Source organism: Oryx dammah, unplaced genomic scaffold (assembly GCF_014754425.2).
Source record: "Oryx dammah isolate SB20612 unplaced genomic scaffold, SCBI_Odam_1.1 HiC_scaffold_1, whole genome shotgun sequence".
In the NCBI taxonomy this organism is placed as follows: Eukaryota; Metazoa; Chordata; class Mammalia; order Artiodactyla; family Bovidae; genus Oryx; species Oryx dammah.
Genome location: NW_024070185.1, coordinates 101692445 through 101720413, shown reverse-complemented (window position 1 = coordinate 101720413; position 27969 = coordinate 101692445). Strand labels below are relative to the sequence as shown.

General features: G+C 51.2%; 1 protein-coding gene across 3 annotated transcripts in view; it reads left to right on the top strand.

The window, feature by feature from the left end:
• The first annotated feature begins 649 nt into the window (after positions 1 to 649).
• Positions 650 to 27969, top strand: part of AKNA (AT-hook transcription factor) — a 58187-nt gene continuing 30867 nt past the window's right edge. Inside the window, exons 1-4 of one of the 3 annotated variants that reach the window (XM_040241642.1) lie at positions 650 to 692; positions 17004 to 17390; positions 20772 to 21838; positions 23744 to 23818. In XM_040241642.1, coding sequence (XP_040097576.1) covers positions 17117 to 17390; positions 20772 to 21838; positions 23744 to 23818 — 1416 coding nt within the window. In that variant the 5' untranslated portion in view covers positions 650 to 692; positions 17004 to 17116. Of the gene's footprint in view, positions 693 to 733; positions 2698 to 10783; positions 10942 to 17003; positions 17391 to 20771; positions 21839 to 23743; positions 23819 to 27969 lie in introns of those variants that run through there. The other 2 variants (XM_040241637.1, XM_040241634.1) reach the window with 2 other exon arrangements.

The following is a 27969-nucleotide window of genomic DNA, read 5'->3' as shown; positions in this document are numbered from 1 at the left end:
AGCGGCGGAACTGGGGCGAGAACCTAGGCCAGTTTGACACCTTACACTGTCATCCTTCCCGGTGCACTCTCACTGAACAATGGATTATTTCTGTCTCGTTCTCACTGCAGGACCTTAGGCAAGTTCCCATCTCTGCCCAGGCCTGCGTTTGCCTGCTTGTCTAAAAGATGGTTTCAAGTAGAATACACTTGAGGGGTAGTGATAATACCTACTTACTTTATAGGCAAGGATCAGACACTGAAGTGTTTACAACCGTGCCTGACACATAAGGGCTCTAGAAAAGTTTATTATCGTTACTGTCGTGTTTATTTTTCGCTTCCGCCATCAGAGTTTATGGATACTTCCTCACTGTGGTTCTGTGAAACCCTTCACAAACGTCTTAACTCCAGACGCCTCAGTCTCCCATCTGCGGCTGGGCGGGTTTCAGAAGAACACGCAATCTCCCAGATTTGAGATTTTCAGTCCTGGAGCCTGGAGCCTACGTCCGAACCTCTTGGGGCGGGACATAGACTGCCACCTCCCAGCAATTGGTGGAACATCCAGAGACTCCGCCTCCCGGGGCCGTGACCAGGTCGTCATAGGCCGGTCTCGAGATTATGCAAAACATCGCCGCTCCGCCCCGCGCCCGGATTGGAGGCCTTTGTTTGCCGCTCAACTCCAGGAAACCACCCGCGCGCCGCGGCAGCCGGCAGGTGAGACCCGGGGAGGGGCTCGCGGTGGGTCTAGGGCGGGTCCTGGACCCTTGCCGGGTCTCAGTTTCTCCATCCGGGGAATGGGGAGGAACAGTGGACAGCGTCGGTGGGCTTCGATCTACAGGGACCGCGCAGCTTTCGGCCTCTCCCACGTGGAAACCCCTGGGCTCGGGAAGGAGACCGATCGCCGCTCCGGGAATGGGAGGGAGCTCTGGATGGGCTATGGGGTTCGAGTCCAAACTCCGCCGGCCTCGGTTCCACCCTCTGACCTCAGTTTTCACCTCCGCGCCGTGGGGGTGTTGGCTTTTTCTCTCCCTCTCTCTTCAACTGAGGCTGGTCACAGGGAGGGGAGGGGTCCCGAGGGAATCTGGGGGTGGACCTTGGCTGGGATTATGGCTGTGTTTGGGTTGGAGGTGTGGCCCGTGTAGTTGTGGTTACCCGGGAGGTGGGACTTCTCTGTCTGTCCTGGGATTTGTGTGATATTCGTTCACCCGGCAACAACCTGCGCAGCCTGACAACCTCGAGCCGCGCGCCCTCCCCGGACAACTAACGCAAGTTTCTTTTCCTCTTTTTGGCAGCGGTAGGGAGGTAGAGCAAGGCCCAGCATGAGGGTGGACCACTGTGACAGTGGTGGGATCTGGAGCGGACTGCAGGCATAAGGCCAGCCTCTCTTGTTACGAAGGTGGGGACACTGAGGCCCAAAGAGGAGCTGAGACTTGCCCAAGGGCGCGCAGCGGGGCGGACGCAGAGCTAGCTTCTCCCCTGTGTGATGGGTCTGGCACAAGCAGAGCCGGAGCCTTCTTACTGCGCCACCTTGGACAAGACTCTTTCCTGCTCCTTTCCCTGGCTTTCTTGAAAGAAATGACATTTTGGCACGGATCATTACCTACATTTGGAAAATGTCTGCTTCAAAGTTAAGAAAGTTGGAAAGGAACATCGCTGATAATAAGACTGGGCTATTTTGGAGCTGAGAAAAGAAGCTGAGATAGGTTGCAGTGATAAGAGACATTGTTCCTGTCCTCTAGAAGACAAGGAGAAGAAATGACTGAAAGTGAAGCATGAAGGACTGGGGTTAGACACACAGAGGGACTTCCAAAGAGACATTTCCAGGCACCTCCTTTGGAGTTGGTGGATTTTATTTTTTTTGGCTGTTGGTTTTGTTTTGTCAAGAAACAGAATTGCTACCTATCCATTTGAGGGGCCCTAAGTCTGGCTTACTTACCAATACGGGATGAACCCTGTGGTCTTTGGAGGATTATTTATTCTCAGGGGTGATCTCTGTTCTTCAGAAAGAGGGAGAAGATGCCCATGTGAGGCCTTTAGGCAAAGGCCCAAAGTCGAGAGGTTTGCATTTGAAACATGTGATTTGAGTTGTTTCTTGCAAGGGGGTTTCATCAGCTCCCATCAGTCCACAGAGTCCACCAGAAGTGCCAGGGTTTCCAGAGAGACTGGGAATGGTCCCGGCAATGTGGCTGGCATGCTGAGAGGGTATTTTGGAAAGTGGTGCACACCAAAGACATTTCAGTGTACCCCCATGAAGTAGGAAAGAAAGAGGGTTTTTTTGTTTTTTTTTTTTTCAGCATCCGGCTGAGTCACCAGCTGAATTCTAGGCCTTTTTGTGTTTCCTCAGTCTGGGAGGGAGGTGGGACAGATCTAAAGACTGGGAGTTAGAAGACCTTGGATCGAATCCTCAGCCTGGCTTCAGTTCTGAGTGCCTTAGTTTCCCCCTCTGCAAAATGGGAATGGTGATGACATTTTAAGGCTCAAGTGAGGTGGCATCATAGAAAGTTTTGTTCAGGCTACATTCTAAATTTGGCAATGGGGACACTGAGGTCCACAGAAAGGAAGGCATAACAACAATAAGACCGTTACTAATACAGAATGCTATCTTCCAGCTGCTGTGCCAGTGGTTTTACTGCATCAAGTAAAGTCTGGGAAGGCAGGAGTTTTTTGCATCTTGCTCCCAGTCACCCTCTCCATGCCTGGTACAGAGCTCTACCGCATGGTAGGTACCCTGTATACTGTTGTTGATCAACTAGTGTTCACATTCTTACCATAAGATGAGTGCCATTGTTTTACATTTTACAAATGAGGAGTTCCAGATTCAGACAGGTTAAGTCACTCACCTGAGCTCACACAGCTCTTCTTTGGGGTTAGTCTGCTGTTATTTTGGGATGTTGCAGGGGTGTGTCATCTGGTGAGAGCTGATGGTATGTATCTCTTCCCAGTGCTGTGTTCAGTGATATTGTGTTGGTAGCATGAGATTGACCATAGTAAGGGCATTTATGGACTTCCCTGGTGGCTCAGAGGTTAAAGCGTCTGCCTCCAATGTGATGGACGTGACTCTGAGTAAACTCTGGGAGTTGGTGATGGACAGGGAGGCCTGGCGTGCTGCGATTCACGGGGTCGCAAAGAGTCGGATACGACTGAGCGACTGAACTGAACTGAACTGAAGGGCATTTATACTATGGAAATTAGTAAAGGCCACAGTTCAGGGCTTTTTCTTTTCCTTTCTTTCTTTCTTTCCTCCTTTCTTTCTTGACTGAGCCATGGGGCATGTAGGATCTCAGTTCCCTGACCAGGAATCAAACTCAGGCCCCCTGAGGTGGCAGCATGGAGTCCTGGTCACTGGACTGCCAGGGAATTCCCAGCACCCCCCACCCCTCCTGCCCCGCTGTTTTTAAATAAGAGAGCTGCATGTGAAGCGTATTGGGTAATGAAAGACTGGCCTTTGCATGACAGCCAAAGTTGGCCAAGGCCTGCTCCCCACTGCTCTTCCCCTGAAGTGTAGAATTTTGGAATGTAACTTTTATGAGATGAGGCTGCTAGTCTGTGATGTGAATGGTGCGATGCAACAGCCCTCTGACTTGGGGACAGGTTGTTACAAGCCTGAATTCCAAGCCAAAATGTCTAGCCTTTAACCTGAAAAGTGACAGCGGCCACCAATGGCCTTTAAGCAGGGAAAGGCTTGGTCAGAATGATGCTCTAAGAAGATTTATCCAGCAGCATGTGCTGAAGAGATTGGAGGGTGAGCTGGGGGCAGGGCATCTGGGAAGAAGCTCTGGTTGATCAGGGGAGCCAGGAGAAAGCTAACAGGGTCCCTGGTTTTCTTTTTTTTTAATTATATTTGTTTATTTTTACTTGATTGATGATTATTTTACAATATTGGTTTGATTTCTGCTATACACAACATGAATTAGCCATAGGTATACATATGTCCCCTCCTTCCTGAACCTTCCTCCCACCTCCCACCCTTTCCCGCCCCTCTAGGTTGTTACAGTTTGAGTTTCCTGAGTCATACGGGCAGATTTCCATTAGCTATTTATTTTACATATTATGTGCTTCCATGCTACTCTCTCCATTCATCTCACCCTTTTAACAGGGCCCCTGGTTTTCTGAGCGCATGTGCTAAGCCTGGCAAACACTATCCTGTAACTCCACTTCCCAAGCCATGCTTCCTTATAAGAAAGGCCCTGAGGACAGTGTTACCCTCCATCTGTAGATGAGGCTGTAGAATATATGTTTGGAAACATATCTAGGGTCAGAACGACCAGATTTGGACCAGGCCTCTCAGCCCCCACACTCTCACATTTTTAATATCTTGGTCCCTCCTCTATTCCAGCCTGCAGTCCCATCTCAGTCTGATCTTCTTTGCCGAGTGTCGGCCAAACTCCAGCTAGACCGTAGGGAGAGACTGCCCGCCCCCAGAGGTGATCCTGGACCACCTCCCTACATCCTCACCAGCATTCCTCACATCCTTCACTCCAAGCTGAGCCTCTTGTGGGCATCCAAAGCCAGACTTGGATGCCTAGCTGTGAATCTTCTTAGAGTCTTGGGACCACAGCCAAGGACCAAGGACCAAGGAGGGACCTCAGGGGTCAGGAGGCTACTTTCAGCCCCTCTGCCCTCAAATCAGGGATTCATTTGGAGGGTAACACTTTACTTGTGGGTGCAGATCCAACTCTGCTCCTATTGTGCTATGTGACTTTGGGCAAATTGTATAACCTCTCTGGGTCTTTCCTTGTCTGTCACGTTATGCCTGATTATGAAGTTCCAATGAGACGACACATGCCGTGTCTCGAGAGGTTTAGACTAAGGCTGAGGCTGGGATTGCTTCCTTTCCTTTTTGTGATCTTCACATAATCCTACATGTTGCATAATGGCTATGTATTATTTATTCATGAGTAAGCCATGTGAAAAAGCACAAGGTCAGAGTCTAAAAAGAGGAAGAGAGGAGGTGTGGGATGGGGGTACCGAAGAATGTCAGAGCTGTGAAGGCCCTGGAAGAGCCCAGCCTTCCCAGCTTTCACAGGCAGGGAAACTGAGCAGGGTCAGGACCAAGGTCACATCAGAATGAAGACCTGCACAGCTGTGCAGCAGGGGCTTGTGTTTGTTTTGCTTTGTTTTTTTTACCAAATAGTGAAAGTTCATTTTACTCTTACTTTTAAAATAGCTGTTATTTTTAGAAAATACACATAAGGAGAAAGAGTAAATTTGCCTTAAGTTTTCTACCTAGTAATAGTTATTGTACACATTTTGGAGGAATTCTCTTTTTCTTTTCCTGTTTCCCTCCTTCCCTCCACTTCCTCCATATTTTACTGTGTTTTTCTTTAATGGACTCAAATTAGATATTTATTATTTTCTAATTGGCTTGTTCACTTAACATATGACAGTTTTTTGCATTACATTATATTCTTCTATAATATGACTGTTCCTCACTGCATAATAGCCCTTTGAGTGGAAATGCCATCATTTATCTTTTTTTTTTTCATCATTTATCTTTTTAATGATCCCTTGTTATTGGACATCGAGGTTGTTTCCCAGCTTTCAACCTACTGTAAGATTCAGCTGCAAAGTGATTAAGATCGTAGTGTCTGGTTTCAGACAACTTGATTCAAACCCAGCTTTCCTCTCCTGGGACATGGGAATAATAATTCCTGCCTCCTTGGATTGGTATGAGGATTAAATAATGAGTTTCTAATCCATGGAAGGGCCTTTATGTAATAGGTGCACAATAAAATTTTCCTGTTAGCAATGTGTTCCCAGCACATGCACATTTTTTTGTTGTTGAACTCTTTCCATGGAAGATAAATTTGAGTGTGTGTGTGTGAGCATGAGTGTGTTTTCCTCAATATGAGCACGCTCTCCTACATAACCTGTGTTTTCGTTGGCTGAGGAAGACCTTTCTTCTCCTCCTTAATGATTCAGGGTGAGGACACAGTTTCTAGCTGGGTCAGTGATCCCCAGACCAGGTTTGGGGGCCACAAGGAGAAGAATCCCTGGGAGGTAGCAGCATTTCTCTCCACTTTGTCAGAAGGGCTGGCTGCTGCCTTTTGTGAAAAGGACTCAGAGCTTGATCTGTGGCTAATATTAGGAGAGCCAGGCAAGTTAAACTTGGTCCTGCAGGGAGCAGGCCATAAAGCCATTTCATAGATATGTCCAAAGTCATTTATTCATGAGCTCTGTGCCACCTAGGCATTGGCCATGGCTTTAGGTTATGTAGTCTCATTGACCTGTAAAGCCCCATTTTATAGATAAGGAATCTGGAGTTCAGAGAAGTTAAGTGACTTGTCTAAGGCCACACAACTTCCAAGAGAGACCCTGGAGGCCTCTGATTATTCACAAAACCCATGTGCCCTGAACCCCTGCTCCTCACAGCCTCCCATCAGCTTAGTGTTTCTGCCTGTGTGGGCAAGTGGAATCAAAGAGCCCAGGAGATTTCATGATAGAAGGCCACTCTGATAACCTCAGAGAGAATCCCATTAAGCCTCAAAGATCCAGAGCCATGAGAGGGAAAAGCTTTTGTCCAGCATCACTCAGGCTGAAACTCGGTCTCCGCTTCCCAAGCCATGCTTCCATCAGTTCTGGGTCCACTCCTGAAAGTCTCTCCTGCTTCCTCACCCCTGTGGATTTTAACGATAGAAGCAAATTCAGCAACCTGGGCAGGAAGGAGTGGGTGACCTCAGGGTGGGTTTTCATTTCTTCCCCAGGGAAGGAGAGAGCTCAAGGAGGGACTGAGGATGAAATAACAGACACAGTTTCCTTCAGGATGGCTGAGAAGCCTGCAGGTTCCAGGTACCCCATGGGCCTCGGGACATCATGTAAAGGAGAGACTGTCCAGGGCTCATCACATCAGCCAGCAACGCCCGTCTGGATCCTCGGCCATGTCCTGCGCTGTGTCCTGGGAGGCATCGGAAGGCTTGAAGAAAGAGAGTCACTTTCCAGCCTGATTATCGTGTCAGGCATTTAGGTGGGGCTTAAGAATGATTGTGGAGGCGGGGAGTAGGGAGTGTGGGTGAGAAATAGCCATCAGGACGTTACAGCGTTGTGACCCAGGGGCTGAGGGAACAAATGGCCAGGCCTCGCTGAGCTCCTGGGTTGAGAACTGGCTCATGCAGACACAGCCCTCCAGGCGTGCTTCTGATGAAGGTGTTCAAGCCCTGGCTGCTGCTGCTGCTACGTCGCTGGCAGTAGGGGCCAAAGGTTTGTGTTTGCTCCTTTGCTTCAGACCCATCTCTGGGCCTCTGTTTTCCTGATGCATATGATGAAATCATATCCTTGTCCTGCCCATTTCCCAAGGTGTTTCTCAAGCATCTAATGCAAAGAAGGATGAGAAAGCACTTTAGAAAACCGAAAGGCTTTGTGAGGAACCAGAGCCTCCTTATAAAGTCAGAACATTCGATGGTTATAAGCTCCCCTCCTGATTTTCTGGTGCCTGGATTATTAACGATCTCCACACTATATACAGTGTGAGCACCAAGCATGGTTAAGACTTGGGTCTTTGCGTGTCTGAATCTCCAGCGGCACTCACCAGCTTTGTGACTGTGGGCAAGTTGTTGTAGCTCTTGGGGCCTCTGTTCACCTGTAAACTGGGGATGTCACGTCAGCCTCACTGGGTGGCTGTGAGGGCCACAAACAAAGCTGGGACGACAGGCTAGATTCAGAAGATCAGCCGGCAGGCGTCTGCCGCGCTTCTCCTGCGGGTCAGGGTCTGTGCTGGGCGCTTGGATGCAGTGGTGCGCTTCACAGAGCTCCTAGCTGTCAGGCAGACCGCGCTCAGTCACGCCCGACTCTTCGCGACTCTATGGACTGTAGCCTGCCAGGCTCCTCTGTCCGTGGGATTTTCCAGGAAAGAATACTGGAATGGGCTGCCACTTCCTCCTCCAGAGGCTCTTCCTGACCCGGCGTCTCTTATGTCTCCTGCATTGGCAGGCAGATTCTTTACCACCATAGCCACCTGGGAAACAGACCCAACGTCTAATTCCAATTGGCAAGTCTGCAAAAAGGGCACGTGGTTCTGGGATCTGCAGGGTGACTGCAAGTCACCAGGGAGAAGAAGTGAGGTTGAGTGAAGAGGGGGAGCACTGTACGTTTGTCCCAGGGACACCAAGGAGCCCCCTGTGTTCTCCAAGCATGCTGAGGACAGAGAGGCTGGAGTGCAGCCTAGCTGTGGAGTTTCATCTTCTTTCTAAGAATAGTGGGCAGCTTAGCACAATGTTTTAAGCAGAGAAGGGCTGTGTTTGGACATGTCCGTTTTGCGAAGAGCTCTTGGTACAGTGTTCGGAAGGGCCTGGAGAGATCCTTGGGCTTTCCGGGAGATGCTGTTGCAAGAGGCCATGTAGGGATGCAGAGACGGAATGGATTCCAGTGAGATTTAGGAAATAAAATCACTAGGAGTTGATGATGGATTGGTTATGGGGTGTAAGGGAGAAGGAAGTATCCAGCATGATGGTCAGTTCTGGCCTGCGCACTTGAGTCAAAGATGGGGGCCAAGCTGCGAACAGAAGGGTGGTTTCCAAAAGTGAGTGTTCGTTGCCGTTCCCTTCTCCTGGGGATCTTCTTGACCCAGGGATCAAACCCAGGTCTCCCATATTGCAGGCAGATTCTCTACCATCTGAGTCACCAAGGAAGCCCAGGGCAGGTGCCAGGGTAACCATATAATGAATGAGCTCGGTTTGGTTAAGTAGGATTCGGCCTGTAGTTGGAGATGATGTACTGGCAGAGGGCACCACTCAAGCAAAGGCAGGGAGAAGGGCTGGTAAGCCCGGGGTGTCAAGGAGATGGAACAGGGCACACGGGGGCTGTCTCCTTGGGGTTCGGCACCTGCTTCTAAGTTAGAGGTGGGGGGTTATTCAGGGGCCACAGGGCGTGCCTGGAAGCAGCAGCCACCTGGCGTTTTGATGGCAGTGCTGCCTGAATTAATGGCCAGGGAGGGAGAGTGAGTGAGTGACAGGGTGTCAGGGGAGCCCGCCCCTCACACAATGGCCCACATGGTCACCAGAACTGTCAGGGAGGAGCCTTATTAGGATTTGGCTCTGTTCCACCTTTGGCTGAGGCTGCGGGAAGACCCCGCCCCCCAGATGTGAGAAAAAGGCAGGGGAGGGGATGGGGTGATTACTGGGATGAGGGCACCCGGTTCTAGCTTTGCCGGATACAAACTGACCTTGGGAGAATTCATTCATTCCTTCTCGCGTGCTTGTTCCAAGCCCCGGGGCTCTGCACTTTGCAAATGTTACCTCACTGTATCTTGGCAGCAGTCCTGCAGAACGGCTATTCTTCTTATCCCTGTTTTATAAATGAAGAAACTGAGGCTTGGACAGGTGAAGGCTCAAAGGTCACAGAGTTCTCAAGAAAGAGGTGGGACTGGGACTTGAAGCCAGGTCCGTACTGTCTGTAGAATGCATTTTTCTGTCCTACCTGGGTAGTTTCCAAACCTGGCTGCTCACCAGCACTAATCGGAGGGCTTTTTGGACAATACAGAGGCCACAGTGTCTTTTTCTTTCTGTTTCCTGAATCAGAATCCCTGGATCCTGGGCAGGGCCAGGGCTGGGAGCCACAGACTGCAGGGGACAGACACTGAGGCCACCCCTCTCCCCCGTGGCTCACTCTGCTCTGCACACACACTTGCTGTTCCTAGGGAAAGCCCCGCTGGTTCCCACCTTGCCCTCTGCACTCGCCCTTCCAGAATACTCTACCTTCAGCCCTTCTTGTGGCTTACTCCTGCCCAGCTTTTCCTTCTGGTCCCCTGTTTGAATGTCACCTTCTCACAAAGACCCTCCTGGCCATCCCCAAACTCTTTGCCCTAAGACATGACCCTCTGACCCACAGATTGGCTACCAGGACCACACATTCCAGTCACCTGGGACACTTTAAAATCACTGATGCGCAGAGACTGATGCTGTTACTCTGGGTGAACCTAGGCATCAGTGTTACTGAAAGCAGCCTGGGATATGGATCTTCATCTCATGTCACCCTCTCTGTCTCTCTCCTTGTTTGTTTACTGTCTGTGCCTCATGGAGCCAGGGCTTGGCCTGTCTTGTGCCCTGCCAGTGAAATTCAGTTTGATCAGCAATCAGCCAGTTCTCTACCTCCATAATGCCTGGAAAATACCCCTCTTAATTACAGGCCCAGCTTGGGATGAGGACGGTAGGTGGGATGGCAGGAATCATTGCAGCCTCCCTGAGGTGTTGGATCACATATTGGCAGACAGGCCAGAGTATCCTAGCTGGATCCCAACCTGATCTCTGATTCTGATCTCAGTGAACTTGGGCAAACGCTCGTGCCTGGGGTGTCCTTATCGGCACATGATGAGTTCATCCCACAGGCTGCAAAGGACTGGAAGGGCGCCAAGCAAGCATCTGGCTCCCATTCCCATCCAATCCCAGCCTAGGCTCCCATTGTACAGATGGGCACTGTGCCCTAGTGAGAGGGCTTCGAGCAAGGTCATGATCTGGAGAGTAGGGGCTGTGGAGAAAGCTCTTAGAGGGTTGAGGCTGCTGGAGGCCTCCCTTCAGGCTCAGCGTGCTGTGTGACCTTGGCCAACTCTCTGACCTTCTCTGGGCTTTTTTCTCCCCAGTGTGTACTCTGGTGGAGATGGTCCCAAGCTCTGACATTGGAAGTTTCTTCAAGTCCTTTCCTGAGCAGTGCCAACCCGAAGAGGGCCTGCAAGGGGTTAAGCTCCCTCTGTTCCCTCTTACTCTGCGCACAGACAAACCCCCTCCTTCTGAGAAACACTTGTAGGAAATCAGGCTGGGCGCTTCCTGCCGAGGCAAGGCGGCCTCAGCCACAGCAGGGGCGGGGAGAGGTGGGGAGCGATGCTTGTCTGTGAGCAGCGGCTGGGGCTGGCAGAGCGGCCTGGAGGCGGGCCAGGGTGCCGTGGAGACAGGGGGCTCCCCAGGTTTGGAACAAAGACCTCACATGCAGGTCCCCTGAGCCTGGGCCAGCAGGATGGTGGTGGAGCCTGAGAGAGGTGAGGGAGCGGAGGAGGGCGGGGGGGTCAGAGGAGCCGCCTTCCCCTGGATGGGCCAGTCACAGGCTTTCTGGGACAGTCCAGGCATCTGGACCAGCCCAGCCAGGAAGTGGCAGCTGTGGCAGCCGTACTGCTTCTCTGCGGCTTTCGGGAGCCCAGCCCCCAGGGGCAGGGGTGGATTTGGGGGGCATTTCCTCAAGCCTCGGAACCCTGGATCCCAGCCTGAGCTCTGGTTCTGATCTTGGTGAACTGGGGCAAGTGCTGGTCCCTCTCTGTGCTTGGGGAGTTCTTTCTTGTCTGCACATGGCGAGTTCGTCCCACGGGCTGCTAAGAGGCTTCAGACATGATGCACAGGTGGGGAGCAGCCAAGAGGCAGTGGAGGGGTGGGGTCCCCTCCAAAGAGTGGCCCTTCTGCTGCACAAGGACAAGGAGAGAAGCCAGGGAGGGAGGGGCCCCCGGACCCAGCCCAGCCCTTCAGACTGGTGGAGCCAGAGTCCTCAGCAGCGAGGGGCATCCCTCCTCTTTCTCCTCGCCCTCTACTGCCGCCGGCGGGCAGGGGGCACATGCAGCTTGGAGAGGGGCTGGGGAACTCAGGGAACTAGTTTCTACACAGCTGGCAGGACCGCCCCTTGATAACAGCAGGTCTGTGCCCTGCCAGCTAGCCACGGAGGGCAGCTGAGTACGGGGCTGTGAGCTCTAAAGCCCTGCCTTTTCAGAGAGGCCCAGCCACTTGGTAAAGGGCGGAGGGGGCTCCTTCCCGTTCCTCTCACTGCCCCACCGAGTCTGACAGACTTGGTTTCAGAGTCCCAAGCCCTGGGTTTCGATCGCTGGCCACACTTCCGGGCTGCAAGGTCTTGTGAAAGCTGGCCACCTCCCTCCGGCTCAGTTTCTACATCTGGGAGATGTCAGGGACTGGGTTGGGGTGGTGGGGGGCTTTGGAGGGCAGGGTTGGTGGGGGATCAGAGGTGGGCTGTGCGGCTGAAGTTAACAGAGGGGAACCTGGGGATGGAGCCGTGAAGGGAAGGGTCTTCAGTTTTGGACTGAGGGGACAGAGAAGCCCCATGGGGTGGCTGAGGCCTTCAGGAAGTGGATAGACACCACAAGGGGCTCACAGACTCTCAGGAGAACCAGGCAAGAGGTGGCGTGGCGGTACGGAATGGTAGGAAAGGAAAGTGAAGTCGCTCAGTCATGCCCGACTTTGCAACCCCATGGACTCTAGCCTAGCAGGCTCCTCCATCCACGGGATTTTCCAGGCAAGAGTACTGGAGTGGGTTGCCATTGCCTTCTCCGGGGGATCTTCCCAACCCAGGGATCGAACCCGGGTCTCCCGCGTTGTAGACAGACGCTTTACCGTCTGAGCGGCAGAGAGGAGGCGCACCAAAGACGCCGGGAGTGGTTGGCGCTGCCTCCTGGGGCTAGCTCCCCCAAGGCTGGCAGGGCCCCCCAAAGACAGCCCAGCTCCTGAGGAGACTCGGTGCTCCTGGGGCTCTCTCGATCTCAGCCTCCCAACCCCACCGCCCCTCGGAAGCCGCCGTGTGCCCTCAGAAGGCCGACTAGAACCAGCCTGCCTTTGGCCCTCAGTCAGGGGCCCCTGCCGTAGCCCTCGGTCAACTTCTGTTCACCCTTTCAGACCTCTGTACCTCTGCCTGCACCGTTCCCTCTGCCTGTAACGCCCTTCCTCATTCTTCTTCCTCCAAATCTTTTGTCTCTCAGGCCCAGCTTCAGGCTTCCTGCAACAATAGCCCTTCTGTGCCCCTCATCTGAAATTTTGGAACACTTTTACTCACGTCTGTATTCCTCGGGTATGGTGTAGCGCTTGGCACTCAGTAGATCACAGGGTTGGGTTTTTTTGTTTTTTTTTTTGACTTTTGATGTGGACCATTTTTTAAAGTCTATTGAATTTGTTACAATATTGCTTCTGTTTTATATTCTGGTTTTTTGGCCTCGAGCCACATGGGATCTTAACTCCCCAATCAGGGTTCCAACCCGCACCCTAGAAGGTGAAATAAATCCCAGCCACTGGACAGCCAGGGAAGTCCCAGGGTTTGTTTTTTTTTTTTTTTTCCAAGTTAATTTGCACCCACTGGGCACTCAATATATATTAATATATTTGTTACTCTGAAGTAGGATCTCAGGGAGGAGGAGGGGGTTGAGAGTTGTGAGTCTGTGGTCTTCAGAAGCCAACAAGTCAACCAGGAAACTCAAAGTTCTCCTATCACAGCCCCTGCCTCTCAGACCACCCTCATAGGGTGCCGCCTCCTGTGGTTGAAAGGCAGTTGGCATTTTCTCCATCTTGGTGAGAAAACCGAAGCCCAGCTGTTCAAGGTGGAGCAGCTGCACCAAGCCCAGAAGCTTGTCTCTGGACCCCTGCCTGCTTCTCTTTCTCGGTTGCCTAGTGAACGACTGTCCTGGCCCAGTGTGAAGTCCGCATGTGATTACCACTCGTGTGTGTTTGTTGACTGACTGGCTGACCGACTGGTCCTGGAGCCTGTGGCTTGCGCAAAAGGCAGGGGTGTTGCTCACGAAAGGCTCACAGGTTTGGGGGCCTGGGGAACATATGCAAAAGTCCAGCCAGTGACCGCAGCTGCCTCTGACAGGCGGTTACCCCTGGTCACAGTGAGATTTCTGCCATGACTGAGTCATCCCAGGAGACAGGATGTTCCTCTTTGTGCACTCAGGGCCCCTGTGATTGGGCGGGCTGCTCTGTGGCACGGCTAGAAAAAAGCCCTTTAAAGCATCAGAAAACCCCACGTGCCTCCCCCACCCCCCTTCTTGGCAGAAGTTTCAAAAAGAGAAAAGCAACGGCTTTTCGCACCTCCTACACCTGCCGTAGCAGCAGGGTCCGGAAGGCCTGCTGCTGCTGCTGCTGCTGCTGCTGCTGCTGCTGCGTCGCTTCAGTCGTGTCCCACTCTGTGTGACCCCGTAGATGGCAGCCCACCAGGCTCCTCTGTCCCTGGGATTCTCCAGGCAAGAATACTAGTCAAGGGCAAAGAATGGGCCTTGCCTGAAGAGCTGTTTAAAATGCAGATTCCTGGGCCCTGTCCCAGGCCCTGGAATCCAGCTCTCTTTGGGTCAACCTAAGGCTCTGCATTCTTAGAGGATTTTTTTTTTCCCCTTGAGTTTTTATTACTATTAGGCAAAACAAGTGAATTGTTCTTTTCTTTCTGTCTTTTATTTTTAATTGGAGTATGATGGCTCCACATTGTTATGTTAGTTTCTGCTGTACAGCAAAGTGAATCTGCCTCTTGTATGAGCGCTCAGTTCAGTTCAGTTAGTTATCAGGAATTTCCAAGAGGGTTACCGGTCCCCCCAAGAGAGTATAAGGAGCAAGGATTAGAACTTCCTTTTCAAATATTTGTTTTCTATTGGATCTTTAAAAAATTCAGTTATATATATATATATTTTTTTAATGTGTTCGTGTGAGAAGTCATGTGGATAATGTTATAAGAAATACATATGTATTAGATATATGAGCAAATATATTTTTAGTGGTGAGTGTGTGATTTTTTTTTAAAAATTGGCCCCTCACTGGGCCAAAGTCGACTGTTACAAATTCTTTAAAAAAAAAAAACCTTTAATTGGAGGATAACTGCTTTACAATGCTGTGTTGGCTTCTGCCACACAACAACGTGAATCGGCCGTAAGCAGACACAGGTCCCGTCCTTCCTGAACCTCCCTCTGCCGCCCAGCTCCGTCCTACCCCTCAAGGTTGTCCTGGAGCGCCAGGCTGAGCTCCCTGTGCTACACAGCAGCTTCCCACCGGTGGCCTCGTTTTTCTACAGCAATACACATGTGTCAGCGCTGCTTTCTCAGTCCAGCCACCCTCTCCTTCCCCTACTGTGTCCACAAGTGACAGTTGCAATCTTGCTGTCACTAACCAGCCCGGTGGTCTCAGCCACGTCACTATTCCATGCTGAGGTCTAGTTTTCTCATTTGAAAACTAGGTTTCTTTTGACCTCCTTACCTGTTTGGGGTGAGAACAGATTGAGAACAGGCAGTAAAGCATCTTGTCTGGGCTGGCACAGAGAGGGTCCAGCCTGTGTGCTGGGGATCATGCAGAGGCTTACAGGGTGATCTGGGGGACACTCGAGGAGGAGGGAAGACAGTTGGGCCAGGGGAAGAGGGTGAGGACCCTGAGACCAGAGAGGGAACAGTGGTATTCCCCGTTCCTACGCCAGCCCTTGGGTAGGCGGCAGCCTTTCTTGAGCTGTGCTGATCCCTGGGGGACTCTGTCTAGAAATTGTTGTTTGCTGGCTTTTCTCAAAGGTAAAAACCAAGGCTCTGACCAGGACCCGATCGCTCACGAGGTTGCAGGGACAAACACAGCTACATTTGTCCTGAGAGGCCTGGAGTTATTCTCATCGTCCCTAGGGTATGGAGGGAAGAGCCAGGACCCGAACTGCAAGGTGACGTCTCCTGACAGCCTTGTCCTGACCTGTGCCTGGCTTCAGGCAAGGCCCCTTCATGCTCTGGGCCTCAGTTTCCCGATCTGCAGAGTGGGTCCTTTGCAGGAGTTCTTTGGGTGGAACCATGCCACTGCTCTGCCAGCTCTGTGTTTCCAGGACTCAGAGGGACTGTTTCGGGGGCGGGTGTTGGCCATAGCAGGAGGGGAGAGGTGATGGGCGGGAAGAAGAGAAGAGGGAAAAGAAGAGAGGAGAGAAGGCAGGCGGTGAGGAGCCCTTCTCCAGCCATCCTTCCCTTGCCACGGCTCCCTCAGTAGCCAGGCTCTCCTTTCTGGTTCATTCTCCCCAAGCAACAGGAGTGAAACTTGTAACCACATCTCTGGGTGCTCTCCCAAGTCAGGGATCTGCTGCAAATTCCTGAACAGGACCCAAGAGGCCCCCCGGGTCTGGTCATCACGTCTCATGCCCACACTGTCTGTTCTCAGAGCCCCAGCCCCTGCCCGCAAATAGCACAGCCATCAGGAAGCCATGTCCATGTGTCTGCTCCTGCCTCCAGGCCTTTGTACTTGATGGTCCTCTGCCTGGAGTGCTCTTTTTTTTTTTTTTTTCCCCAACTGAGGTGAAATTCACAACATGAATCTAACCACTTTCCAGTGAACAATTCAGCAGCATTTAGTATATTTATAAAGTTGTGCAACGACTGCTATCTAGTTCCAAAGCATTTTCATCACCCCAAAAAGACACCTATGTCTGCTCAGCAGTCACTCCCCTCTGCCCTCGGCCCCAGCTAAGAGCACTAGTCTCCTTTCTCTGTGGATTCACCTATTGTGGATATTCCCTATAGACAGAATCATACAGCCTGTGGCCTTTTGTGTTGGGCTTCTTTCACTTAGCATCCTGTTTTGGAGGTTCACCCCTGTAGCATGTGTGAGCACTTCATTCCTTTTTGTGGCTGGACGATATGCCTCTGTGTGGATGGACCACAACTCGTCCATGGATGGACGTCTGGGTTCTTTCTACCTTTTGGCAACTGCAAGCAGTGCTGCTAGGAAAGTGTGTGTACATGTATTCATTTGAGTACCTGTTTTCAATTATCTAGGGTACCAGAATGCTATTTTCACCATTCCCTCACTCCCAGTCTTGATTCTTACCCGAGGGGGCTCAGGAAGTTTCCCAGAGGACACACTCTCTACATGGTACCTATATCTTGACCTCCCGGGCCAGCTCTGGGCTTCTGGGATCCCTCCCTGGGCTTCCCCGTCACTCTCACTTGGATTTGTAATTGCTGGGTGTTTGTCTGCTACCTCTGGTCCCTCAGTTCTCACATGAGCAAGGCCTGTGCCCCAGCGCCCACGTGGGGACCCTGGCACACGGTCACAGCACACAGGGAACCCTGCCGTTTGCTGACCTCTGGGCTCCTTATCCTGTATCTCATGTCATTTTACAAAACTCTTTAGGAAAGGAAGAATTATTACCCCAGTTTTACCCATGAAGGAATCCAAGGTGGAATAATCGGGCCAAGGTCATGTAACTTCAAAGGGCTGGAGCCAGGACTGAACCAGGGCTTCTGATTGCAAAGTTCCTGCTGCTGATTCCTGCTCCTGAAGACAGGAGTGGGCTTGAGGACTCATGGTCTCCCTTTGATTGTGTCCCCAACAGGCCACAAGCAGGATGGCTGGTGCTGAGACGGGCCAGTGGGGACTCTGGTGCCCATAGGGGCAGCTCCACCTCCTGAAGATGAAGGGGCCCAGGTGAAACTCAGGCCAGGCCCAATGGCCAGCTCTGGAACAGAGGTCCACTGGGTCGAGCCGGGCCTGGGGAAGGGGCCCCAGCGGCGGCGCTGGGCCTGGGCTGAAAAGGGAAAGGATGCTGATGAGAGTGGCACACGCAGCTCAGAAAAGGAGGGATCCTTCCCCATCGCGAGCAGCCCCGAGCTCCTGGAGGACTTCCGCCGGGCCCAGCTGCACCTGCAGCCACTGAAGTGGGGCCCAGACTCACAGCCTGCTGGGTGCCAGGTTCCTGAATCTGGAGAGTCTGCAGAAGCGGGTGAGGCTGACTCCCTTACAATGCCACAGTGGTACCCCGAACATCCCCCCTTCTAGTGGGAGAGAGGTGGGAAGTGAGTGTGGAGTTTCAGAAATGTTTTAAATTAAAATCTATGAAGTCTATGCTTAATTTTTTTTAACTTTTAATTTTATACTGAACTACAGCTGATTAAAAATATTGTGATGTCTTCAGGTAGACAGCAAAGAGACTTAGTCATTCATATACATGTATACTTTGGCCCCCAGACTTCCCTCCTGTCCAGCCACCACATAACATTGAGCAGAGTTTCCTGTGCTATATAGTAAGACATTGTTGATTATCCACTTTATGAAGCCTATAATTTAAAATTTTTTAAAGATTTAAATTATATAAACAATATTGTCCATTGCAGAAAAATCAGAAAATACAAACCAAAATAGAAAAAGACTGAAAATTACTCATTATCCAGATAGCTGCTCTTTTTCATATGTGTGAAAAAATATATATATGTGATAGGAATATAGAACATTCTACAAGCTGAATTGTAGCTTGCTTTTTTGTAACTTAATAGACATGAGCACTTTCCCAGCTTATCAAATATTCTTCCACAAATCATTTCTAATGTCTGCTTAGGAATTCCATGGTGTGGGTATTCTGTCATTTGCTGAGCCAATCCTTTTACTGCTGAGCATTGGGTAATTTCTAGTTTTTTGCTATTACATATAATGCAGAGATATGGCATTAGACTATCTTTGCACACCTGATTTGATAATAACCTTGATAATTTTAATTGCCTGGTTCAAGGGTTATGCCCATTTCTACAATTTTTTAAAATCCCAGTTAGCAACAAGAATGTTGGCTTCCCTTGTTTTCTAAACTAACCGTTCTCTTTGCATCAAAAACAACTGAGACTAAATTCCTAGCTTGGCTCAGCAAGTCCTTTCTCCTCTCTGAAGCTTGATTTTCCCCATCTGTGAAATGGGAGTAATAATACCATTGAGCTTGATTACGTTGTGCCTACTGCGTTTGAATATGAATGAAACACCCCCATCTTAGGATTCTGCAATCAGGCAGACCCTCATGGATGTCAGAGAAGCCATCAGGCCAATAGCAGATGGTGCAGTGACCCCAGGTTCCTCAGGCCAGGTCTGTGTAAAGTGGGGTTTGCCCACAGCTACCCACTCGGGAGCCATTTCTGAGCTCTCCTCATGGAATGGCAAATGGGATCTCTCCCTGAGGTCACACGGTTGCCCCCTGCTGTGATGTACCAACTGCTGCCACATCCTGTGTCCTTTCTCTGTCCCAGGCGCAGGGCTGGGCAGGCTGCAAACCGGGCCTCCTTGTTTACTTACCGCCCTCTGCCAGTAGGAGAAACTAGCCTCCAGATAAAGATCGCCACAGCGGTCAACTTCTTATTCATGACACCCTGTGAGGGATCAGAAAAGCCAGGAATGAACCCACAGCTCCCTGGTTCCAAAGTCTGACCTCTTCATTCTACCGCACGTTCCCCATCAGCAGAGATTAACTTGCCTTCATAGCTGGGACCTTGCTTCTAAGTCCAGAACTGCTCTGAGCCACTGCATGAGCAAGTTACTTAACTTGCTGTAAACAAGAGAGGCTTGCTAAAGGGGATTTTAAGGAGTGGAAAGATATAGAAGTGCCAAGGCTAGAGGAAAGAGCAGGGGGGGCAAAGAGTGACATGAGGATTATGGCAAAGGTGCATCTGCCAGAGCAGAGAGTCTGTGCTTGGTGGTACCCAGACTGTATCTCCTGAAACTCTGGATCTGTGCCAGAGGCTGACATGGGGTCTAGGATAGAGTGAGTAAGTGCTCAATAAGCATTGACTTCATGGATGATGGATAGATGGATGGGTTGATGGATGTATGTATGGATGGGTGGGTGGATAGGCAGATAGGTGGATAAATAGATGGATGAGTGGATGATTGGGTGAGTGGTTGATGGGTGAGTGGGTAGTGGATATGTGAATGGATGGATGGATAGGTAGATGAGTGGGTAAATGGATGGGTAATGAATGGATAGGTAGGTGAGTGGATGATGGATGGGTGAGTGTGTGGGTAGGTGGATGGATGGATCATTGGAAGGATAGATGGTTGGATCAATGGATGCTGCTACTGCTAAGTCGCTTCAGTTGTGTCTGACTCTGTGCGACCCCATAGACGGCAGCCCACTAGGCTACCCCATCCCTGGGATTCTCCAGGCAAGAACACTGGAGTGGGTTGCCATTTCCTTTTCCAGATCAATGGACGAGTGGGTGACAAATGGATGAGTCGGAGGGTGGGTGAGTAGGATGGATGAGTGAATATTTCTTGAGCACCTACTGTATAATAATTCCAACAACTCTCCATTTTGGGGGAATTTTACATGCATTATTGTCTTTTATCCCTCCCTTCCTTCTTTCTTCTTTCTATTCTGTCAACCAATATTGAGCAGTTCCTCTGCAAATACAATAGTAAATAAAAGCAGAGGGTATCTTCGTCCTCATGGAGCTTACAGTATAGTGAGGGAAGAAAATATTAATGAAACAATCATATAAATAAATAGAAAGCTGCCACTATAATAAGTATTTCAAAATAGAGGTGTTCAGTCATGTGAAAGCCTATAAAAGGGAGATTTTGACCTAAGTTAGGAAGGTTAGAGAAGACTGCCTTGCTGAGGTCAAGGTTGAGCTGATGAGTGAAGGACAAATAGGAGTTAACTAGGCAAACAGAGGGTGAGAGGACCCTACCAGAGGGGTCAGCATGTGTAGAGGCCCTGTGGCAGGAGAGGGTGTGACATGGCTAGACCAGGGAAGACCAGGGGACCGTGGAAAGAGCTGGAACAGGAGAGCTGTTGGGGGATGGAGACAGGGACCTTCAGCTCATGTTAAAGGCTCAGCTCTGTCCTGGGAACAACAGGAAGATACTGGTGAATTTTCAGATGGAGGATGAGATGATTAAGTGGCTGCTACAGTGGTCCAGGCAAGAGAGGATGTCGGGCAAAGCTGGTGGTTCTAGACTTTAGGGCAGTAGGTGAGTTTGAGAGCACCCTAGGAGGTAACCAGGACAGGAGCAGGTGACAGGTTGGATTGTGGGGTTTAGGGGAAGGGAAATAGCAAAGACACCCTGCAGGTTTCTGCCTTGTGCAGTTGGATGGGGTGATGTTTCCATTTGCTGAGACAGGAAACACTAGAGGGACAACCAGATTTAAGGACTGAGGTTGGAGGACCTTTGAGACCACCAGAGGAGGTAGTAGGTAAGTATTTGGCCATATGGGGGAATTTACTGGGCTTCTTGCCATCTCCTCATATTAAGAGAATGAAAGCCCAGGGATTGAGATGACCTAGGTAATGGGACTCGGTGAGCCCAGGTCTAGTGTATATGAAGCCATGATGTGTCTTTCCAGAGTCTGAAGAAGAGGATGAGGACAGCCCAGAAAGTTCCAGCTTGCCTCTCAGCTGGCTCCCCGAGCAGGATCCTCAACCGGACATGACCAAAGAGGATCCAAGTGAGGTTCTGCAAGGCTCTGAGGTCCAGGAAGCTGGAGAGAGCTCCCCGAGGTTGGGGTATGAGACCTATCTCAGCTCAGGGGGCCGTGGGAGCACCAGCCCCACCGCTCTGGACTGGGGTCAGCCCGCAGGCTGCGTGGCTTCTAGCAAACAAGCCAGTGGAGACAAACTTCCAGAACATTCTGAGGTCAACCCAACTGTTGACTTCAGCTCGCCCAGGTCCTGGAGCAGTGGGACTGTGAATCTCAACCACCCCAGTGGCAACCTGGATTCTACCTGGGAAGGAGAGACTGATGTCCCCCAGCCCACTGCCCTGGCAGAAACTTCACCCCAGAGTCCCAGCCACCACCTCCTCAACCCAAATGACAGAACTGGAGGAAGTGTTGCTCTGGCAACGCCCACGGAATTCCAGGGATCCTCAGCACCACCCGCCCAGAGCCTCCCGTGTCCTGCAGATAGATGGAGGAGAGAAACCAGCAGCCTCTCCTGCCCTCAGCCTGGGGACCAGTCCTGGAAGCAGACACGGATATCACCTAAGTCACTCCCTTCCCGATTCACAGGCTCCATCAGCCCTCCCAACCCCTCCCCTCGGCCAGCTCGGCAGGACAGGCCACCCCCCGGGCCGGGAGCCACTCTGGCTGGCCACTCATCTTCTGATCCCTCCAAGTATGGCCGGGGGCGGCTGAACTACCCGCTCCCTGATTTCTCCAAGGTGGGACCCCGGGTGAAGTTCCCCAAAGATGAGAGCTACCGCCCCCCCAAGGCCAGGAGCCACAGCAGGCTGCCCGAGGGCCCTGCCAAGCCACTGATCTTCAAATCTCCTGCCGAGATTGTCCAGGAGGTGCTGCTGAGCAGTGGAGACGTCTCTCCTGGAAAGAACCCACCTCCTACCCACCCCATCACCAGGGTGCCCCAAGAATTTCAGACTCCCGAGCAAGCCACCAAGCTTGTCCATCAGCTCCAGGTAAGCCTGACTCACTTCCACCCCAAGGCACCTGCTGGTGGGGGTTGGAGGCTGGATACAATGGGGGGTTCTGGGGGATCTGGGGGGCCCATCCAGAAGCCCCTTGCTTGTGATGGGAGTGTTGCACCCCCAGCGATGAAGATACTCCCAAGCCTGTTGTTCAAAAAAAAAGCAGTTTTTGCACTCATGCTATAAGGATAGGCTGTGTTTGTTTTCAAGTCCTGCTAAGAAAAATTCAAAACATACAAGAGATAAAATAGCAGTGATGAACCCCCATAGCCCGATCACACAGCCATATCTACCTTTTTCATCAATGGCCTCACCTCTTCTTCCTCACCCGCCACTGCTGGGGTATTTTGAAGCAAATTTCAGGCATCAGATCATTTAACCCTCAAATATTTTAGTGTGTATGTCTAACAATAAGGAATCTCTCCTAAAGATAATCATCGGCCTACCTAAAACCTAATGCCCGTTCCTTAATATTAACCAATGTCCAATCAGTATTCAGATCTCCTGCTTTGTCTTATAAATGGCTTGTTTATTTCAGTTTGTTTGAATCAGCATCCAAACACGGCTCAGATAGGTATTGGGTGTTGTGCCTTCAAGTCTCTCACCATCACTTTCTGCCTTTTTGCCTTTTTTTTTTTTTTTTTTTTTTTTACCGTGGATGGACCATTTTTAAAGTCTTTATTGGGTTTTTTTTTTTTTTTTTGGCCGAGAGGTATGTGGGATCTTAACTTCCTAGCCAGTGATCAAACCCAAATCCCCTGCATTTGAAGACAAAAAGTCTTAACCACTGGGCTGCCAGGGAAGTCCCTTCTTTGCATTTTCTGCCAAATCTCTTTCTTCTGTGTAATTTATCTGTTAAAGGAACCAGTTCTGCCCTGTGGAGTCTCCCACATTCTGGGGTTTTATGACACACCCTCTGATATCTTTTCATATGTCTCCTTGTCCTCTCTTTGTCCTGTGTTTTGCCCAGTTAGAACTAGAGGTGTTTCCAAGGTTGTAGTCATTTGCTTATTTCCCCCCGATCGTAGTTCCATGTGGGTAGGGATTTTTGGCAAGAGCCCATCATAGGTGGTGCCTTCAGGAGGCGTAAACTGCCTGCTGGTCTCATTCGTGATGTTAATGACTATTGATGGTCATTACCTTGATCCAGGCTTTCACTGAGGCTGACAGAGTGGTAGTACCCTACTTTTTTTTTTTTCTTTTATTGCTGGAAATCTTCTATAAAATAAAACTTTCCTTCATCAACTATTTGGTTACCAAGGGCTCATTCACATGGGAAAGACAGGAGAAATGCTGGATTCTGTCCTTCTAATGACCAGTTTTCAGAACAATGCGTCGGTTCCCTGGCCTCCTTCGGTGACCAGTGACATTTGTTTTTGCTTTTCCTCTGTAATGACTAGTTTTAAGAAGCACTTCAGTTTTGTTTACAGCAAGTTGTAACTCTGAGTAAATGCAGCTGTGATTTTCAAGTCTTCTATTTTCCTACCAGTGGACCCTTAGATGGTTCATTCAATCAGCCATTCAAAAATATTTACTAAGCACGTATTACTTAACTCCTGGGAGTAGAGCCATGGGGAAGACACACACAGGCAGAAAGTTCAGATAGGCAAGTAGCTGAGATTCTCTGTGACCAGGTTATGCTTCACAGTGAGCCAGTCCTGAGGCCATCACCCCTGTCAGGGCTATAGACAGGTTGGTGGATGAGTGGTCCTGCAGCCTCTGACCCTCCAGAATTTGGCCATGGGGTCTGTATTGCTTGGGTCTGCTGAACTGCCACTACTGAGCCCTTTCCCTCCGAGGCACCCAGAGGCCCCCTTTGGGAAGTGGGTTCCCAGGGTGGGGGGAATCTCACAGTCAGAGGCCTGGTGCATGACCTCATTGCCCCGCTCCCTGCAGGAGGACTACCACAAGCTCCTCACCAAGTACGCCGAGGCCGAGAACACCATCGACCAGCTGCGCCTCGGGGCCAAGGTACTGGGCCGGGTAGGGTGGAGGGGTGGAGGGGTGCAGGGGTGCAGGGGTGCAGGGGTGGGCCCAGCCCCCCAAGATGACGCTTTTCCCTAGCCACTGCCTCCTGCCTCCAGAGACCCTGGGGCTAGGGAACGCGGTCCTTCCTTGTTATACCCTAGGGTCACTCTGTGACCCTGGGGCAGCAACCGGCCCTCTCCAGGCTGTTGATGAGCTCTGAGTCCTTGAATCCTAGAATCTGGGGTGCCCAGGAATTTCACCAGAAGCTCTCCTTCTAGATAAACTCTGGAGTAAGACCAGCTGGGTGCGACTCCTCTCTCCATTACTGACTAGCTCTGTGACCTTAAGGAAGTTACTTGGACTCTCTGAGCCCAAAGGCAGTAGTGCAGAATTTCTGCTCAAACACTGGGGCTGATACTCCCCTTTGCCTTTCTCCTCCCCTGTCTTCTCACCCACAGCCTCTCCCCTCATTCTGAATGTCTAGTGCAGGAGAGGGGAGTGTGGGGGGGGAAATCTGCCCCCCACATCCTGCCCAGTCCTCACTTGTCTAGGGGAGGCTGTGAATGCTGCACTCGGGACCTTCCCCTTTTCTGGGGTGAGGCAGGAAGTGGGGCTTGTCGCAGTCCCTCCTGGCTTCCTGCTTCTGCCTACGGGCCTCTTGCCTCATCAAGCAGCAGTGGAGGAGGGGTGGGAGCTGGGGTGCAGAGATGCAGACCCTCCCTCTCACTTGCCTCCTCTCTCAGGGCCCCCACCCAGGCTGCCCCCACCCTGCTCCGAGACCCTCTCCCTGCCAGGGAGCTGCTTTCCACCATCTAGCAACTCTTCTTTCATGACGTGTTGCCAAGGCCGCCACGTTGAGAAAGTGGAGGGGCCCTGTTCCAGGAGCAAGACTTCCCCGTGTCCCCATATCCTCCTGACACAGGCAGATCCTTTCTATCCTGGCCTCCTTGGGCACAACTGTAAAAGGGGGTTAAACACACTTGCTCCTCGGAAGGAAAGCTACGACCAACCTAGACAGCATATTCAATAGCAGAGATATCATTTTGCCCACAAAGGTCCATATAGTCTAAGCTATGGTTTTTCCAGTAGTCATATGTGGATCTGAGAGTTGGACTATAAAGAAAGCTGAGTGCTGAAGAATTGATGCTTTTGAACTGTCGTGTTGGAAAAGACACTTGAGAGTCCCTTGGACTGCTCGGAGATCAAACTGGTCAATCCTAAAGGAAATCAACCCTGAATATTCATTGGAAGGACTGATGCTGAAGCTAAAGTTCCAATATTTTGGCCACCTGAGGCAAAGAGCCAGCTCATTAGAAAAGACCCTGATGCTGAGAAAGATTGAAGGCAAAAGGAGAAGGGGGCAACAGAGGATGAAATGGTTAGATAGCATCACTGACTCAATGGACATGAATTTGAGCAAACTTCGGAAGATAGAGGACAGGGGAGCCTGGAGTGCTGCAGTCCATGGGGTTGTAAAGAGTTGGACACAACTTAGGAACTGAACAACAGCAGGCTTCCTGGGAGCCGCTGGGCTGACCCCTCCCAACCCCCATGTCTTAAGGCTTCTTTCAGCTCTCTGAGTCAGATTCAGGGGCAGAAGAGAGAGCTGGAGGACTGTTGACGGGGCTTGATGAGACATCCCTTCTGAGGAAACCACACTGTCATAGGCTCCTGGAAGGTCCAAGGAGAAAGGATCTGGTCATCAGGTCCCCTGTCTCACAGACTGGAGAATCAGGACCCCAAAAGGGCAGAGGTTGCCAAAGGTCAAGGTCAAGAACAGAGGCTGGGAATATCTTCTCCCTCCCTCTTTTCCTACCTTCCTCCTTTACTCTTTAAAGGGAATGAGTCTGGGTTTTGGAAGTACTTATCTAAGAATTAGAGAATATTAATAGTATTAAAATGAAGGTGTTCATTGGGTGCCCTTTGTGTGCCAGGCACAGAGCAGGCATGAGCAGGGGGACTCAATGGGATCACAGCCACGTGTATCTCCTGGACATTTCCTCCGACCCAGTAGGGACTCACCATGTGGGGACGCCAGCCTGGCTGGTATCCCAGACCCAAGTGTGTGAAAAGGGAAGGTAGAAGAGGCCACGAGTGGTGCAGCATCAGCTCACCTGCTTTTGCTTTCTAGAAAAAGTGATTCTTTGGCTTGAGAATTCTCCTCAAGAGAAAGGTGAGTACAGGTCAGCTCGACTCTCCTGGAAGCGGAACAATCCTCTTCCCTGCCTTGGGGAACAGTACAGGCAGGACTCACGTCCCACCATGCTGAGAAAGATGTGGAGCCTGAGTGGGGAGGGGCCTCACTAGGTCTGCAGAGCTTGGGGAGCTGAGTTTCCAGCCGGGCCTCTCACTGTGTCCAGAGCTCTGTCCAGGCTCGGGAAACCCCAGGATGGCTTCCTGCTCAGAGCCTTCGCCAAGGAGGCCAGCTCTCAGAGAAAAAAGTGTTACTGCCCCTGCAGGCTGAGCTGCTGCTAAGCTGCAGGCTGAGCTGCTGAGAGTCCCTTGGACTGCAAGGAGATCCAACCAGTCCATCCTAAAGAAAATCAGTCCTGAATATTCATTGGAAGAACTGATGCTGAAGCTGAAACTCCAATACTTTGGCCACCTGATGCAAAGAACTGACTCATTTGAAAAGACCCTGATGCTGGGAAAGATTGAAGGCAAGAGGAGAAGGGGACGACAGAGGACGAGATGGTTGAATGGCATCACCAACTCAACGGATATGAGTTTGGGTAAACTCTGGAAGCTGGCGATGGACAGGGAGGCTTGGTGTGCTGCAGTCCATGGGGTTGCAAAGAATCAGACACGACTGAGTGACTGAACTGAACTGAACTGAACTGAGGCTGAGCTGGCTGGAATGACCTTCCCAGCAGCCAGCTGAGCCAATCACTCTGCTCAGAGCCCCCAGGGGGAGGTCTGGCCCCCAGGCCAGGGATGTGACCCTGGAGACCCAGGCCAGGCACAGCAGTAGAGGAGCAGCGACCGATGGGGATCAGGGGAAGGAGACTGGCATTTGCTGAGCAGTAAAAAGCTGCCAGGCCCCAGGCTAAGCATACTGCCAGGGTCAACTCATTTGATCCTCTTCACAAGAGGAAACTGAGGCTCGGCCAGTTGGAGTGCTTTGTGCAACCTTTCCACAGCTGGCAAGAGATTAAAAGTGGGGGATTAAACTCTGCCTGATTCCAGAGTAGGCACTGTTTTTCGCCATGCCTGGGTGAGCTCCACTCAGGCCCTGGCAAGGTATGTGGCAGAGGCATAGGGACAAGGCAGAATGAGGATGTTGCAGTGTAATAACAATAGCAATAAGCGATGCTTACTGACCACTGTCCTAAGTCATCTACCACTGAGGAAACTGAGGCTCAGAGGTTAAGGGATTCACCCAAGATCACTCACCAAGCAGGTGCCAAAGCTGGGGTTTGAGCCCAGTGTTCTGGCTGCAAAGCCCACTGCAAGTCGACTGTCTTTTTAGGCTTCCGAGTTTATGTATTTATTTTTTAGGTTTAACACAGCCAAACTAGATGGTCCTGGTTTCTGCTGCTGAGGTGGCTGACCAGGGAGTCCCAGGGCCCGGCCTGGGGGCACCGCTGGATCTGGTCTCGGGTGGAGGCAGGGACATAGGGCTGATCAGGAGTCACTGCCCGGGGACCAGCTTAAGGTCAGAATTTATAGGCGTGCCCTGGCTCAGCCAGTAAAGAATCCACCTGCAGTGCGGGAGACCTGGGTGCTATCTCTGGGTTGGGAAGATCCCCTGGAGAAGGAAAAGGCTACCCACTCCAATATTCTGGCCTGGAGAATCCCATGGACTGTATAGTCCGTGGGGTCGCAAAGGGTCGGACACGGACACGACTGAGCTTCACTCCACTTCACTTCCTGCATTTGCTGCCCTGTGGCTACCTCCCTCCAGCTGCCGTCCCCCATCTCAGCTGTAGGAGGGTCTGGAGGGGTTGAGACCGGAAGTTACCCCGGAGAGAATCAGGGGGCATGACACAGAAGCGTCTTTCCCAAAGTGTGTGTCCTGCAAGCCAGGTGGGGATGCAAGGATGGGGGAGGGGCTGGGGAAGAGGGAGCGGTGGAGCGGGGAGAGGGGCTGGGGAGGTTTGTGTGTTCTGAGGGATTGAGGAAATGTTCCCTATTCTCCCCACTCCCCGCCCCTT